Genomic DNA, 17799 nt, shown 5'->3' on the forward strand with positions numbered 1-17799 from the left:
TATACTTTAAACGTTATAGTTTTATTTAGAAACATAAATTAGCATGTGAGTATTAGTTACTAGGACATTTGACTGTTCAAACACTTTCTATGCGTTTTTTTCGAATAGAAAGAACATCGCCCGCACGGCATGGGTCGCCTCGTTTAGAAAGCTGCAGCTATTGCATTGCGTACACGCATAGCTAATCTTTACACACATACGGTTTCAGGTAAGAGGCGGATTTAAATTTCTAGAGAAAAAAAAAAACAATCACGTATCAACCTAATTGTTTTTTTCTCGTTTTTTTTATTCTCGCTGTATTTACATCTAGATCGTTCAGTAATTCTCGGAGCCCAAAAACATCTTGAAATATAAGCTCAAAATGGTGTGCAATTGTCGTCGATCAAACGGTTAATCGAAAGCTCCAGTGAAGCAATAGACTATACAACACTTGTAGTGGACTTACCACATGCTCTACCATCACTAAAATATTGTAACGATTTCGGTCTAGAATAGGATGTTACCCTAAGGCATAATTCGACGTCTTCCCGTAAAAGACGCCTCACGAATTCACAGCAAATCCAATTTCAATTTTTCTATTTTCTATTTCAAATAATTCCAATTTCAAAGTATATTTGAAAACAATGTGAATATGACAGTTCTTTCTAATTAATATAAAAATGGGCAAAATATTACAGTTTTCTTTTTATCCCAAAATCTTTTATACTCTACTAAACTAAAACCCTTATAAAAAAGTCACTAGAATAACAAAAGAGAACGTTTTGTATCATACAAAAATTGAGCTAACTCTGAGGTCTCAGAGATATATGTATGTCGAATTCCCACAACTGGGCGAACGCCAGACAATGTTCTAATTGTACTAAGAATGTTGTGGTCGATTGAGCTATTAGCATTATATTGGCAATTTTAGATATTAACTACCGTTGCTGTTAATTGAAATATGAAACTTTTCATTTTCATGTAGACTCGATAAGTCTATCTAAGAAGCTTAAATCACTCTGGGCTATTCATGGCAGTTCATAGGAGAAAATTGATTAATCCCTACATCACGTTAAAAATATCCTCTTCTAAATATAAAACCGATCTATGACATTTACTCAAACTATAATTTGTAAGATATTTAACAAATAAATCTTTAAATTTCAGATTATGTTCACAATAAAATACTGTTTTATTATTGAAATAATTTAATAAAAATAAACAATTCGTGATAATCTTAAATTATTTTATGTGAAATTAATTTCACACGTTTTTATTACCTTGGCTTGTATATTTATAACTTCCCGAGCGCGTGTCATTACATGTCCTTCTTCAAACGATGCTTGCGGAGAATACTTAATAATTGGCAGCTGTTTGGCTCTGCCCCTGGCATTACTGACGTCCATGAGTGACGGTAACCACTTACCATCAGGTTGACGTATGCTCGTCTGAACAAAAGCAATAAAAATAGAAAAGAAAATTCGCTCTATATCTAGACCAACAGTATCAGCAGGATAAAAAAGTCCAAATTCATTGTTAGTCCGGTTATATTATTATTTTTAAAGCTCTAAAAAACTAGGAGAACGCTTTTCTCTCAATTCTATTCTCGGCAACTATATAAGACAAGAGCACGAGCGTTCGCTGTGTTTTTTAAAGCACCGTTATATAAGAGAGAGTCAAAAAACAAAGCGCCTTCGAGCTGCAGTGCCGAGTGAAAGGCGATTAGTACATAATGCACGCACTGGTTCGCGCATGCGTGTTTGTATGCAGCTGAGGCCGCAGGTTTTTTGACTGTTCGATGGACAAAAAAGGCTAGAAGTTGTTGCACGAGAATTCTATCGGACTATTAGTGAGAACGATAATAACTGCGGCCGGCCCTGGTCACCCTCCTCAAGCTATCGCTATCTCTTCCACGTAGAACTAAAGAATAGATTTATTATTTAGATAAAGATTTAATTTCTTTTTGGAACGAAGTTCCTTATGGGACGGTGCGGAGGGGTGCACTAACCGGGAAAAAATGTCCGTAACGTAAGATTTGTATTAGTAATGCACACAGTATACGACTTAACTTTGTAATAACGTACAAAGAATAACATATTATTATAATATATTTTTTATAAATCATTTTGAATAAAATAAAGTTGATAACTTCGTAAAATATTTTTTTTATCAATAAAAAAATCATAATAAAAAATGTATACCCAAAACATTATTTTCGTTATACCTCGAATAGAACTTAAAATTAATATTTTTATAAGGAACTTCGTTCCTATCCGGTGTCCCACGACACCAAACATATTTTTCGTTTAATTCAGTTGATCTATAGAGAAACTTGTTTTTCAGGGTAGGGTCAATGGTAAGAGATCTCGTGGACAAATCCCCATGCGCTGGACCGATCAGATGAAAGATCTTACTGAAACCCCACTTAACGAGTGCGTGCGCCAAGCCTCAGTTCGCAAACTATGGAAAACATCTATCAAGGCTTTAGTAAACAAGAATTCCACATGACCACGACTGCTCTGCCAAGAGCAACCGACTATGATGATGACGATCCAAAAGGCTGTTCTGATAGTCACCACGAAGTTACTACTCGTAGAAGAGGGTACAACAAAGATGGCGATTTTTTTGTTTAATTGAAAGTTGTAGTCAAATCTATACTAATATTATAAAGAGGAAAGATTTGTTTTTTTGTTTGTTTCGAATAGGCTCCGAAACTACTGGACCGATTTGAAAAATTATTTTTCCATTAGAAGCCGACATTGTCCCTGAAGAACATACGCTACTTTTTTTTTTATTTTTTATTTTTATTTTTTTTATTTCATGTGTGTTTTAATGTTTCCGAAGCGAAGCGAGGGCGGGTCGCTAGTCATTTATAAGAACCTTTGTATAATCAGTTTTACATATAAATAAAATAATTAACATTTTTTTTTTATAATTGACTTTTTTGCTCTGGACACCGTTAAACCAATCACTACTCTAATAGTCGCCTTAGATTCGTAGTCCAAAAAGGATTGACATCAAAACGACCACTAGGTATTGTACATCAAGTTGATTTCGTCTATGCATAGAATGTAATGAAGTGCAGTGTCATGTGGGATTATACTGAGAAGATTTTTGAGAAATGAAAGAAGAACATTTAAAAAAATGTTACAGCTTATCCTTTTTTTTAAGCTACTTTCTCCCATCTTCCTTTAGTTAATAGTGCTATGATAAAGGCCTAATACTATAATATAAGGCTAAATACACATTTAAAACTGGACCAAGATTCATGTCAAGCACAAATCATAGCGAGGCGTGAAGAAAGGCTATTTAAGCGACTTTTTTGCAACTTTACAGGAGAGTCAAATATAGTTTAAAATATGAAAAAAATATCATAACAAAAAAAAACTTCTTTAGCTATTTCAATGGAGTGAAATTAATTGAAGTTCAATTAAAAACCTTGAACTGTTCAACTGTTGATGCTAATACCAAATAAAACGCACCATCCATTACAGACGACCGTCTGGTGTAGTGGTATGTGACATGATCACTACACAAGGGGGTCGCGGGTTCGAATCCCGCCAAGGGAAGATATTTATATGATAAATATAAATGTCTTTTCCAGGGTTATGGATGTATATTAAATATAATAATATGTATGTGTATAATAAAAATCTTACATTTATTTCCGTTATCTGGTACCCGTAACACAAGTTCTTTACGAACTTATCATGGGACCAGTTAACGTGGCGTGATTGTTAGTAAATATTTATTTATTATTTATTTATTATTTAAAGATACATTTCACGTGTTAAGCGAAATGTCGCTTAAACAAAATAATTTTTCACCCCTCGATATGTACCAATCAATTGTAAATGTTTCATCTATAGAATTACGAAGAGCTCAAAAAAAAGGATGCAAATACTAGGGATCTAGGCTCCAAATATGTTTTTATCCATATAGGTGTCGAGACCTTTGGTCCGTGGGGTCCTAGCGCTATAAGGCTCTTTAAGGAATTAGCAAAAAGGTTACTCAACATCATAGAAGACCAGCTAGCTACCTTGGACAAAGAATTAGTCTAGCTATTCAAAGGGGGAACGCTGCCAGTATCTTCGGAACCTTGCCTAAAGGGACTCCTTTTAATAATATATTTTAGTTATTAGATTATTATTATTATTGTTAATTTGTAAGGTTTTTAGTTTTAGGTTCATTGTTAGATTTGATAACAATTACAGTTATGTTTATATTTACGTTGTCTATTCGTGTGTTTGTTTATCTCGTTTCTCACAGCAACGGAGCGAGGGCTCGGACAAATACTTTTTCATCTCTAATTGTTTGTCATAATGAAGTTACAAGTGTTTAATTATATATAGAGAATTTTTAGTAACAAAATTTTGTTTGATCCGGAAGAATTCCAACTTCACGTAACTTTGCATAAACTTTGTACATGAAAGGTGACACAGAATTCAATCTGGCTCATTAAGCAGTGGCTTAAGTGACTTATGAAAACAAACTCGACTCGATGCCATTAAAAATGCCAATTGCTATTTAGATACAATTACGATAAGATTATGGATAAGATCGGTATAATATCTATGAAATACATGTGACGTTTTGTTTATTTTATTGTGGGTATATCAGCGCCCTTCATTTGGGGCCCCAATGAAATTACTACAGCAAAAAGGCGGGTTTTCTGAAAAACTGCTTTTGTATAATAAAGTAAATTATTATTATGCTAACAGCAAGGACATTGGGTTATGTAATTTGCATGCGTTCATTGTGGTACATGCTTTAATACGCTCAACATTTAAACAGTTTAAAATACATATTATCATAATACATATGGGTTATCTGATGATAGTGGATAGTAATAAGTTGTATAATATTAAGGAAGCATTATGTATTAATCTAAGTTTTAAACATTAATACTGTACAGCTTCTGTTGACATTTAGTTGATGGTATCCGTTACGGTATCACGAAGTTGATTATGCCTGTCACATTGACAGTGCGTATGAGCGACAGTAATCATTGACTACCAGGCGAGCCGTCGTTTAATCTACCACCGATAGAGGCTTAAAAAGATGCCGCAGGAGTCTTTGTAAAGAATGTGTGTTCCTTATTTCTATGGTACAGAACGGACTTTATCAATCAGCCATGAGAATAACGCGCTTATTTTGTTCATTTATCTAGAACCTAGCTTAATTCTCAAGTACCGTTTACATCCCACAATATACTAAAGAGCTATGATGTACAGAATGTATATAAATATGAATATTTCAAATTGCGAGCAGTAAAAAATTTATAGTAACTTTTTTCTTGTTTACTTTTTGTGTATTTCCCTATCTATTCACTAGTAGTCTAAAGGACTATTTCAGCTACGCCCATACGGGTAAGTGAGCTCACGGGCTCCACCTGAATTTGCTAACACTAGCCCTAACAAGAGTATTGCAAATCGCTTCGCAAAATCTACCACCGGACCGAAATAGCGACCACCTGAGAAGATCTGACAAGAAACTCAGTTGGCTGTGTCTGTGTGTGTGTGTCGCTTGTCGAACTCTTCGTCGTAATCGACAAGTCCCATGAGGACGGTGATCGGTGCTTTAGAGGCCTAAAAGCTCCTTTATATGAATATGGTTGAACAAGAGGAAAAGGTAGACCTAAGAAGAAATGCGGATGGATTGCGTGAAAGACGATATGTGTAAGAGAGGAGTGAGCGAAGATATAGTATATGATAAAAGAGTATGGAAGGAGAAAACATGTTGCGCCGACCCTAGGTGACTTGGAGAAGGGCAGGAGAATGAATAAAGCCCATGACTTGCTTGTGGAATGTCTCCAGACACGAGTTCGAAGTCTCAATTTTATTATAAAGCCCATTTTCCCTTAACCCTTAAAACTGAAACGCTTTAATGGTCTGCTATAACAAAGGCAGTATGATAGTGATCAACCAGACTGGCTCATACTTCTCTCAGTCTTAAAATTATTTAATTTATAAGGAAAAGTTTGATACTGAAAGTTAATTTGTTAATGGACGTTTAAATTTAATCACACAGCTACATTATTATAATGCTCAATTTCCAGTAGTTATTACGATTAATGATTTCAAATGATTATTTCTCAACACGGCCCACACGCGTCTCGAGATATGTGCAACTACTAAATGTACGTTTTACTTCCCCTATAATAAAAATAAATGATTGCTCTAAATAATAACTAACCAGCCTCGACCTTAAAAGCCCTAATTTACGACATCGTGTAGCCCTTATAGCTAACACACCGATAATTATAAATAAATCTTTATCGTAACATTACAAACGACAGGAAACCAATTGAATATTGCCATGGAAATTGTATTTATAGTAATAAAACGTAGGTATACATTTGAAGGTGTTACGTAAAATTGATCAATCATAGAATTTTAAATTACCGACGACATGTTTCTCGATTGTGTAAAGTAATTAAAGCATTTACGATCGTTGTTTAGTAATCATACGTCAATAATTTATTTGGTAGTCGAGTACTGGAGCTATTGAATAGTGGAAATCGAACCAAAACCGCCAACGACAATTTCAAGATACAGAAACAAGTCGGTGATGCAGTAGTCAGCGCTCCTGGCTTTTAATTTATTTATTGCTTAGGTGAGTAGACGAGCTCACTGATTATCGAAATTATTAGCCCATAACATCTACAAAGTAAATGCCGCCACTTACCTTGAGATATAAATTCTAAGGTCTCAGTATAGTTACAACGGCTGCCCCCACCCTTCAAACCGAAATGCATTACTGCTTCACAGCCGAAATAGGTTGGTAAATACCCGTGCGGACTCACAATACGTCTTACCACCACTAATTACGCAAATTATAATTATGCGGGTTTGATTTTTATTACACAATCTTGTTCCTTGATCGTGGAAGTAAATCGTGAACATTTGTTAAGTATTTCATCAGAAAAGTTGGTACTCGCCTGCGAGATTCGAACACCATTGCATCGCTACACACGAATGCAACGGATGTCTTATCCTTTAGGCCACGACGACTGTTGGTTCCGATACCGACATCGGGCAAACATTCGTGTGATGAACAGGTTTGTTTGTTCCGGGTATTTATTATCTATATATGTATATATTTAAACGTATATAAGTATGTATGTCAGTCTCTGGTATCCATAACACAGGGAATCCTAATTTGGGGCCGGATGATCGTGCGTGATTTGTTCGCAGTTATCAAGATAATCTTGTATTTACAACAACATTCGGACCAATGCCGACAGTTTGTCGAGCAGTAATATTTGCCCGATGGGAAATATTTCTATTGTCGTTCTCTATAAATACTGTGTTTGCTGTGTGAGGCTCAGGATTGGATTGTGTGGCGTGCCTTCGGAGAAGCCTATGTCCGACAGTAGACTAAAATAGACTGTCAATGACTACGTTAAGGTTATAAAATGGATTTGATAATTTAAATTTAAAACATTAATAATCAGGTAGTCTCGTGCTAGACCCATTTGTCAAATTTGACTAATGATTAGCAGGCGGTCTGGTCAAATCAAATTACACAGGCACATTGCGTCTTCACGATTAACAATATGAATTGGTATTCGTCTACCGCAAAGCAATGATGCGTTTCAGCTTGAGAAATGTCGCTTCTTTTCTGGGTTCAGTGGCCAATATAACCGAATAATAAATTGAAACTTCGATTTCATTGCTGGATGGGAATAACAACACCTATTTTTCTACTGCAAATTTAAATAGATCATAATAGAACACCTAGATTTCAAGGCTCCATAATCTATGATAATCAGGGTTCACTTATTCTTCTACTACTACTTTCTCATTGGGTAAGCTATTATGTTATTGGGTATTTTACGCAGTTGGTATCTCGATATGAACGCATTCTATTTGTAAAAATTACTTAATAACGCAAATGTTAGCCATCTAAAATGCATTTTATACTAATTAGGAGCAGGAATGTTAGAGAGATTTTCAATATCAACAGTAAATTTTACTTTCGACATGACTTAAGTCCTTCTAACATTCATTACGTGGGTAATTTACCTCCATAAATTTGCCAGAAGCATTGGTATTATTTGGGTTTTTTTTTCAAACATCACATTTCCCGCCAATGCTTCGCAAAACGTTTTTTGTCTGACAAAGACATCCGAACCCAGTTTAGTTTATTGAAAGGCGATCACAAAAACTCATGTGTCCTTCGGGAACAGGACGCTCGCGCAGTTCCGCGTAGGGAGCAGAACTTGTCCCAAGCGATCCTTGACCTCAATCCAGGATTACCAGTTCTGGAGCCGAACACAGGTTTAGACGCTATTGTTGGCCGAGGTATCGCGTTATGGAAGCATTGTGTTTGTGTTGTACAATTCTAAATTCAAACTTTCACTTTTTATATATTTAATTGTTTTTTTTTTATATCAAGCCAGTATCAATTCGGTATGTTGCATGATTTTTATTCAATGATTGTGATGTGGTTTTTAAGTGTCATCAAAGATCTAGACTCCCCGTTGTTGTTGACACCTTAGTTAATATGCACGCAATTGTGTCCAGACATTGGGCCTATGTTAGGGTCACTCGTTTTGTTGAGCCGCTTGAACTTTATGCACAAAATAAAACAAAATTAATAGCTTTAGTTGTCCTAAAGCATATTTCTGAACTAAAACTAAAAATAGAGGTTACTGGAAAACAAATGTAACCAATTTCGGTAATCCACCTAAAACCGATACTTATTTTGCATAATTAATTGATTCAATTAAAATGCTTCAGATAATGAACCGATTGAACCTTGAAACTAAAAATTGAGTGCGTGTCCAAAATAAATTATAACGTAGTAAAATTTATTTATTTACACAGAGTTTATAATTAAAATCAAGTAGGTAGGTACCGTATCTTCAGTGACTCAAACGAATATGTTTTTTTTATTTGTCTAGGCTAGCAAAGGCATACTTGAACAAACGGCCTAAAACCAACAACCCCAGTCGTAGACAGTTTAATTGAATACGTAGTGTGACAGTTGTTAAATAAATTTCACGTGTTCCCTCAACAGTGGATTTGTTCTTAAAAAAACTAAAGTTCTTTTTTTAAAGATAGACCGCAATGTAATCCCAGACAGGTAGGTACCAGCATCGTATCTATTTCTGCCGCGAAACAGTCATGCATTCCACCTCAAAAGATTGAAGAGTATTATTTTGTAAAATTGTAACCTAATAACATCTTGTCTCCGGGCGATTGGCAACATTTAATACTAGTAAGGCCGTAAGTTCGTTAATAGGAGCATGAATTCAATAAAAAATAAAATAAAAATAAAACATTAATAAATATTTCTAAATCACTTTCTTATTAAGGCAGTCGTCCCTGGCAACGCAATTATTGCCTTTTTTAGATTCATCCAAAAACAATATGTTGACAATTCGATTAACCAGCCAGTAACTAACTACATGATGTATGCGTATACTTTAAAATTGTTCTATTGGTTCCTAAGAGTTTCAGTAGCAGTACCATTTCAGATATCTTTGCGCCCGCTACCATAAGATTTAATACGCTACGAATTTCATAATTAATCGATTATTAAAGATAGTTATATGAAAATTGTCGTGAAGACCCAAAAGTAACGTTAACACGGTCAAATGATAAAAAGCAAAGATTTTTAGTGAAAGAAAAGCCGCTATCTCATTGAAACATGAGGTCGATGTCTCAAACGCATTACTGCTGTAAGCTGAAACGCACGACAGCTTCGCGTTAGTAACGACTAAGCAGGTACACCTACCTACGTGAGAACCAACATAATAAATCCTCAAACTCCATAGAACATTTTATGTTTAAACTCATAAATAAATAAACAATTATCGCTGGATATATTAACTAATAAGAATTTATTAATTTTAATTAAATATGTACGTTGATGGCACAGTACAATTGCACGTGCGGCTAACGCATGTCGGAGCCGTGGCCTTGGTTACGTAAGCGTCGCGCCTCGAAGGTCCTGGGGGGGCGTCCTTGGCCTCCCCGACCCCCTACCCCCCCGCCCGTCCCCGGACCTAACCTAGACGCAAGGCCATTCGGAAATGAAAATAATATTTGTTACATTATTAGTAAATCACTTGGTCTTGACTTATGTACAGAGCTCTCGAGGAAGGCTAAGTTATATACTTGCGCTTTGTTTTCAATCGATATAATTATTATTACAGAGCCGAGCTTGATTCAGTGAACAGTTTTCGGTGTAGTGATAGCTCTGAATTCAAGTTACGGAATTGTTTATATGTAAGAGAGCTATTCCGAATATACATGTAAAAAATTAATTCAATTTTTATTCTTACATAATTAATTAATTGTTTCTCAATTTGTCGATTTAAATAATGCGTCGTCTTGTTTATTATGTGACGTGCATTTCGCAACACTGGAATTTACGTTCGATCCAAAATTAAAACGGATAAAGAAAGCTTCATATCCTATGATTACTTCAACTCCAACGTCGAGATCCAAGCACATTGTCTTACTATAAACCGATAGCCAGTGTCGATCATCATTTTGTTTTCGATACCAATTTGCATGGAATAAAAAACGGATCGTAGATCGTGTTAAATACACAATCGCAAAAACCCAACGGATATAGAACTATGTGTCAAGAAAACCATAAATTCAATTATAACCTAAGCAATTGCCATCCAAAAAATTCTCGTTAAAAATCAAATTTCAAATCTCGTTAAAATTGAATATCAAAATTTATTTGAATATCAAAACTGCTTATTGAGTGAAACTGGAAAGAAAATTGCTCATTGAGTTTTTAGCCAGATCTTCTCAGAGGGTCGCGTTTCCGATCCGGTGGTAGATTCTACGAAGCACGGCTCGTGCTAGAGCTCGTGTTAGCAACGTCGTCAGGTTTAAGCCCCGTGAGCTCACCTACTGTTAAGGTTATGCTGATATGGTCTCCCTAGACCATCAGCTTAGGTAGGAAAAAAAAGCTTGTGTTAGCAAATTCTCTCAGGTTGAGCCCGTGAGCTCACCCACCCTGTAAACAAAAGTTTCCTTGTACGCAAAAAGATCGAACAGTATTTTGAATATTGGCAATTTACTACACTTGACAACTTAAGGTTTCATCTTCAGTACAAAAGGATTTAAGTACTAGCCTGTTGAAATTTAGGTATTTTGGTGCGACTGTCTCACTTATCATACTAACATATTTTCTTCAGGGAATATTTGAATTTTGGCGAATCTTATCAAGTTTGTGTGCATCTCTGACGTGATTATTTTGATTAAATGCCGACATGTTTACTCAGATATTGTTGACGTGTGTAAATATATTCTCTAACTCTAAGAAATATTTTTATTTATTTGTCTTATTCACATTCGATAGCTCGTAGTTACAGTTCGGTTTGTAGTAACCATGGTCAGATCCGGATAATCCAGACATATCGCCAACTTTAACTGGGTTGAAATTCGGTAGAAAAACTATATCACTTCATCTTTCATAAAAAAAAATTTTTTTGTATTTTTTGACTTGTTTTTTCGTTTATTGTAAATATTTTTACTTATTTAAGAAACATATATATATATATATATATATATATATTTGAGAAAAAACAAAAAAAAAAGCCCGCTGAGTTTGTTTCGCCGGTTCTTCTCAGGACTGTGGCTGTTTTTGGAACCGGTGGTAAAGTTGACATTGTTATTTTTATTTTGACATTCAACAAGTGTGTTATACTGACATCTAAGTTGAAATAAATGATTTTAAATTTGAATTTGAATATAATTCGATCGAAAATTCTGATTATGATTTGTGAAAAAAAAAACCCACTACGAATAGGTTGTAAGCACCAACTGTGTTTGTACATGTGCATGTGTGTATACATCGAGACGTGTTATGTTTGTATTTAAAACTAAAATTGCCACAGTTTTATATGGAGCGGTGACATTTTGTTATCATCGAAGAACTGGGGCTGTTTAAACAGTTTCAGTGTTACATGAAAAGAAAATCTTTCAGGACTACCAACCAAAACGGCCAGCTCATACATAGTTTCTTAGGCAAATTGAATAATTAAATTCGGCAAAAGAATCGATAACCGAACAGCCCTCCATAGATAAGAGATATTTTTTTCTCATTATTATTTTTGTCTATGCTCATTATCGTTGTAAGTTCACGAAAGGTTCACGGATATTACTTCTTTAACCAACTTGAAGAAAATACTTCTCAATTCAGACTCGTCAGATTTGTATTTTTATTAATGGGTTAGGTACCTCAAAACTTTTCTCTGAGTGAACCAACTTCGACGATGCCTCAATAGAAAATGGTTGTTTCCGTGCTGTCTAATTTAAATTTCATCAATATATGACCAGTAGTTTTTGAGCTATCCCTAATTGTCATATTCAATTGTCTTCGACCACACTCATCATAAATTTTTTTTTTTTACCTTATGCACAAGAGTATAGTGACGTACTTGATGCCTAAGGCGTTTTCTATCAGTCAACCCACGATGGTATAGAGATTGACACGGTAAGCGCATCGCTTAATTGAAAAACGATATATATAATATGTACATAAATATACAAAACATACAAAGCTGTTAATATTATAATATTACAAAACACAATTCACACATATTCACATGCATACGTCAAAGCAATTTTAGCTTATAATAGGAATATTTATAAAACTTTACGTCAAAACGTAGCTATCAATTTTATTTTTATATTTGTGCGTAAACTAACTGTAACTAAACCGCGTCAAAGCGTCATTTTAATAATGCAAATAATAAGCGCCTCTCCTCAAGCTCTCTCGATCTCCTCATTTCTGATTCGATCTCGTAGAGAAATACCAAGCATAGCCCTCTCCATAGCTCGCTTCGCGACACTAAGCTTCCTAAAAAGATCCCTTGTGAAGCACCACGTCTCGGAACCGTAAGTCATCCCCGGCAACACACATTGGTTGTACACCTTTGTCTTCAGGTCTTATAATAAAATTTATAAGCTACTGATTAAATTACTTGCAGACTACCAATTGTTATTACAAATGGCGTCTATAACTAATAATAAAACCATTAAATCCGTAACACGATTTCAATAGAAATCACGGAATAATGCATTTTAGCGCCTTTTTGAATGCTAACAGAATATAGAAATATTATTATCAAAATATAAGAATAATTATTCATTTAACATGTGGATAGTTTAGATGTGCGTGGTTCTTATGTAAGTACTTCTCGATTTTCGGACGAAATTGTGGTTGGTAGTGGATGAATGCGCAGTTTTAGCGTGCTATCCACGACAGCCCAATTAATTCGCAACGAAAAAAAATTATTATTTCAAAAACAAGTATGACGAGTATCTGGACGAAAATTTATTTTGATATCTATCTATTATTATGAAAAGTAGTAATGTTTTTTTTCCTCAATCTTATGATAACATTTTATTGCTGTTTATTCCCTTTCCAAAAATTTGATATGAGATCACACTACTAAGAAAACTATGCGAATTAATAATTTCAAATAAAGAACGCTACAAAATCAGTGATTACGGTATTTAAAACAAAAACGGTAAACATAAAAAGATTTTGATTTAAAAAGTTTGGTTAAGTGAGTATTTTTTAAATTGTGAAATAAAAAATAAATCTTAGTACCTTCTAAATTAACTCAATTTACTTGAAACAACATAACATCACTGTGACTTGTTCATAAGGTAATCGTGTTTCTTTATCTAAAATTTGTATGAAATGTGGTAGGCTTGAAATCATAAGGTTATCTACAAAGTGTAGAGATACGTGTCTTGTACATACTTTGTTTCTAATCATTCCTTAGAAATATATATACATATATATATTTTTTTTTCGTTAACGTAATCTACATTATTTAATTTCTGTTTTGATAGCTTTACTTCAATTCGAATTTGATTGAATCCGTAATAACTATTGGGCAATATATTTACTCGATGCGATAGTAGAATTGGTAGTTAGCTTACCTTTTAATAAAAACTAGGCCTCCGCGCAACTTCGTTATGTGACAAAACAATTAGAGTTCCAAATTTGAAAATAAATTAACTGCTGTTTATTTTAAAAGAGTATAATCTATGTTGCTGGCGCAGCGCGTCTCCATTGGTCGGTTGGCTGTGGCTGTAACGTCAGCGGAAGCGTAGGACCAATCGAAGCAACGACCTTCGCACTATAGCATGCTAATACCTTTACATAATGCAAATAAAAAAAAAAAAAAAAAAAAAAAACAAGTTATTCAAAAATTTGTAGAACGCGTAAATACGTTAAAAGGTACAAGGTCTCACATTTTTTTCCTTTTCCATTTTAAACTCTTTATCAATGGAACAGTAATATCCAGTAAAATGTATTTAAATTCGGTATCACCAATGCGGTCGAAATACTGTGTTGTTTATCGCAATTTTAGGTATTATATTTATGATATAAATTTAATGGTGTTACATTTTCACTACATATATTTTTGTATATCTCATTCACTCGAAAGATTCAGTCGGTCATGATGACACCTAATCATTCATATTTAAGTGAAAAAAAATTAACACAATAGTAACAAGATATTTTTAATATTCCTTTAATTCAATTCTATTGACCAGTAGGCCAGTTCGTTGTCATGTTTATTTTTATTTTATCAAAACCTTAACATGAATCATGTTGTTTTCGATGCACTAAAGTAGGTATTTAACTAAAACCAAATTATGTAAAGTAATAACATCTACAAACAAAACTAATAAAAACGATCGATCCAAACATCGGTACCGGCAATTATAATCTAGATGAAAGTTAATGCGTGTGTACGCAGAATCGTTTGCCGTGAGAACTGAGTCATCGGATTGTATGAATACCACAACACTAAGCCCCATATGAAAAATAAAAAAAAATCAAATTTGAATGCACAAAGAATTAAACAATTCGAAATTCAAATTGGCGTGTTGAGTAACGCATGTGATTCGTCAATGCGTAAAGAGCGGTATCTGTATAAATTTAAGGTCGATTATAAATGCGTTTGATTGACGGACCGCGAGCGTCTCGGAGGCACAGAAGCGCGGTCGCGGCCGCGGCGAGCGGTTACCGATGACCGCGGTTCGTGTCTAGGTGCTAATCGCTTGTCCATGGACGCGCGGGGCCACAATGACAGTTTCTATGCAAATGTTTAATGCGTTACGCGACCAGTTCACGTCTCGCTGAGCGGTTCCGGGGGCCGTATCTTGTACTCGTAATCAACTCGCGCGCTGTGGCCATACGCGTATCTCGCGGAAAACTAGAATTTTTGACAGTTTGTCTCTATGCTACCGCCATAGAGGTTCGCTATTAGCGATCGCTTCGCATTAATCATGATCAGGTTTCGTGAAACGAGCGCAGCCAGGAACCGGTTGCGGAGAACGCGCAGAAAGAATTACTGATGCAATATTTTTCGAATCGAAAAAAAAAAACTGGAGATACGGTTGTCTCATTATCAAGTTCAATAGCCCCAGAGCGACAGCACGTGTATGCAAAACTTCGGGGGCGATGCGGAACTGCGCAAATACGTCTTAATGCAACAACGTTTTAAGGTGCAAACTGGCGTACGCCCTGTTAAGGTTATCGTGTGTAAGTCGCGGGGCTGTCAACTATTTATCGATACCTAGGTTAATCGATAGCGTTTAGAAAAAATCGAAAAGATTGATAGTCAAATGGAAAAACTTACGACGCATATGTTTTCTAAGGCGTTCAGAACGTTTCCTGGTCGAATCGCAGCGAAAACCTTCGATTGGAGCTATTTCTTTCCATACCAAAATCAAGGTCGGAAATTTTAAGTTGCGCAATTATATATTTTTTCTTATAATTCAATCACCTAATATTTTTTTGAATAAAAAAAATAAATAGAGCAACAATACTTTCCTCGATTCCATTTCGCTAATTCCACAGTCCTCGTATCGTTATATATTTAAACCATCAGAGCTCTAATGAGCCGTTCACAACTATCATAGTTTGTATCACTTGGTGTCCGTCAATCAGCTCACAACACTCGAGGCACACAGGCTTAGTTAGTTAGGGTCGGTGTGATTACTTCCGCATGTTGCAGCGCTCGCGACGCGCGTGTGTGTAGGGCCGTACGCGTTCGCTCCTAGCCGCGGGGAGCCTCGCTCGCGAATGCGACCGCCGAAAACTCTTCGCGCCGTCCGAATGCAGAAAATTCGGACGCGTCGAGTGGGGGACGCTCTACGACTATCCAAAACTTGTGCGCGTACGTGCACTGTGTTTCGCTATGAAAAAAAAAAAAATAACAGCCAAGGTTAACGCGCGATGCCAAAAAAAGACGCACGGAAAATGAAAAAAGACGGCTAGAGCGGTGGTGCCCCTCGCGGGCCCTCGTGATGCAGCCGATTCTGCACACGCCGTGGCACGCACCTACTTCGCATATACAGCGCGCTACATTCACCTGCGACTCGTTAACAATGCAATAGAACATTTTTGAATGCGCAAATACACGTTCTAACAAATACTTCTGTTTCATCACGGTTAATGACTTCAATATTATTATCTAATGAACTTGTATTGAGCGCCAAAAGTCAATGTACGAAATGCTTTTGGATTAATTCAATGGTTTTCGTAATTTCAATAGATAAGTCGTATTTTATTGGACGCGTTCCAGTTTCAAGTTTGTGACATCAAACAGCCACTAATGCTGAACGTAAAACATTATGCAAAATATTAAATTGAATGCGGCACGTGTAAGTTTCTAGTGCCTCACTAAGAAGTACTTATGTGCAAAAACTGGCCAGTAAAATATTCAAGTCAAGCTAATTAATAAAATGTAGTATATAAAGTAATAAAGTGTAATAGTAAAATGTTCTATGTTCAAGCTAATTAGTCTTTGATTTCAATTTAACAATTTCCATAATGAACACAAAATAAGGTGATTTATTTTTTTACTACGTATATTCATTCGGTACGCCAAAAATGCCTTCGGAAGAAGCTATTCCCATTTACGATTTAAAACGTAAATATATGCGCTGAATTTATACAATCTTGACTGTATCATGTCATTATAATATGCTGTAAACATTATTGTTTTACTTTTATAACAATGCACGGGGGTATGTGTACAATTTCTAATTTAGATTAATTTTTGCGGTATAAAAAGTATCTTGGATCACTGTCGGGTGCATCAAAGATCAATTTAAATCATAGATCCATTGCTATGTAAACTCAAGAACCAGTGTAGGTACACTATAGCATTTTGATTATAAACCAATTAAAAGTAATTTACTAATGACTGTACAACTTTTAATTTAGATTTATTTTTGCGGTATAAAAAGTAGCTTGGATCACTGTCGGGTGCATCAAAGATCAATTTAAATCATAGATCCATTGCTATGTAAACTCAAGAACCAGTAAAGGTTTTGCATTATGCATTATGATTATAAACCAATAAAAGTAATTTACTAATGACTGTACCATAAACTGACATTTAGAACTTTTGAATTATCTATTTCTTTAATTAAATTTTTAGTTACAATATTATAGATCACAATGAATGAGATTTTGAATGTGTTAATCCAGATAATAAACTATCTTAAACAAAATACTATCAACCATTGTTACTGAGTCGACAACAAACATAAAAACTTTCATACTTTTATTATTAGTAGAAATTGTTGTAAACAAACAGACGATAATACATTTTAGTTAGATTTGTTATAATTGTACATAATTTATACATTTTACTAACTTAAAATTATTGTAATTTTTTTTTGTTTGTTTTCCTACCTATTCTAGTAACCTCGGCGGATTGTACTAGATTCACAGAACGAGTAGGTGAGCCCGCGAGGCTCTAACCTGACGATGTTGCTAACCCTAGCCCTAGCCCTTGCAAGAGCAGTG

The 17799-nt window shown here is 35.1% G+C and overlaps 1 protein-coding gene across 2 annotated transcripts in view; it reads right to left on the reverse strand.

Moving 5' to 3' along the window:
- The window catches only part of LOC114248122 (zinc finger protein chinmo), a 69029-nt gene that overhangs the window by 43907 nt on the left and 7323 nt on the right, over positions 1 to 17799 (reverse strand). Inside the window, exon 1 of one of the 2 annotated variants that reach the window (XM_089727141.1) lies at positions 15813 to 16241. The exons of the other annotated variant lie outside the window; for it this stretch is intronic. Coding sequence (XP_089583267.1) covers positions 15813 to 15824 — 12 coding nt within the window. The 5' untranslated portion in view covers positions 15825 to 16241. Of the gene's footprint in view, positions 1 to 15812; positions 16242 to 17799 lie in introns of those variants that run through there. 2 annotated transcript variants of the gene reach the window in all.

This window comes from Bombyx mandarina, chromosome 04, assembly GCF_030267445.1.
Source record: "Bombyx mandarina strain Sakado chromosome 04, ASM3026744v2".
In the NCBI taxonomy this organism is placed as follows: Eukaryota; Metazoa; Arthropoda; class Insecta; order Lepidoptera; family Bombycidae; genus Bombyx; species Bombyx mandarina.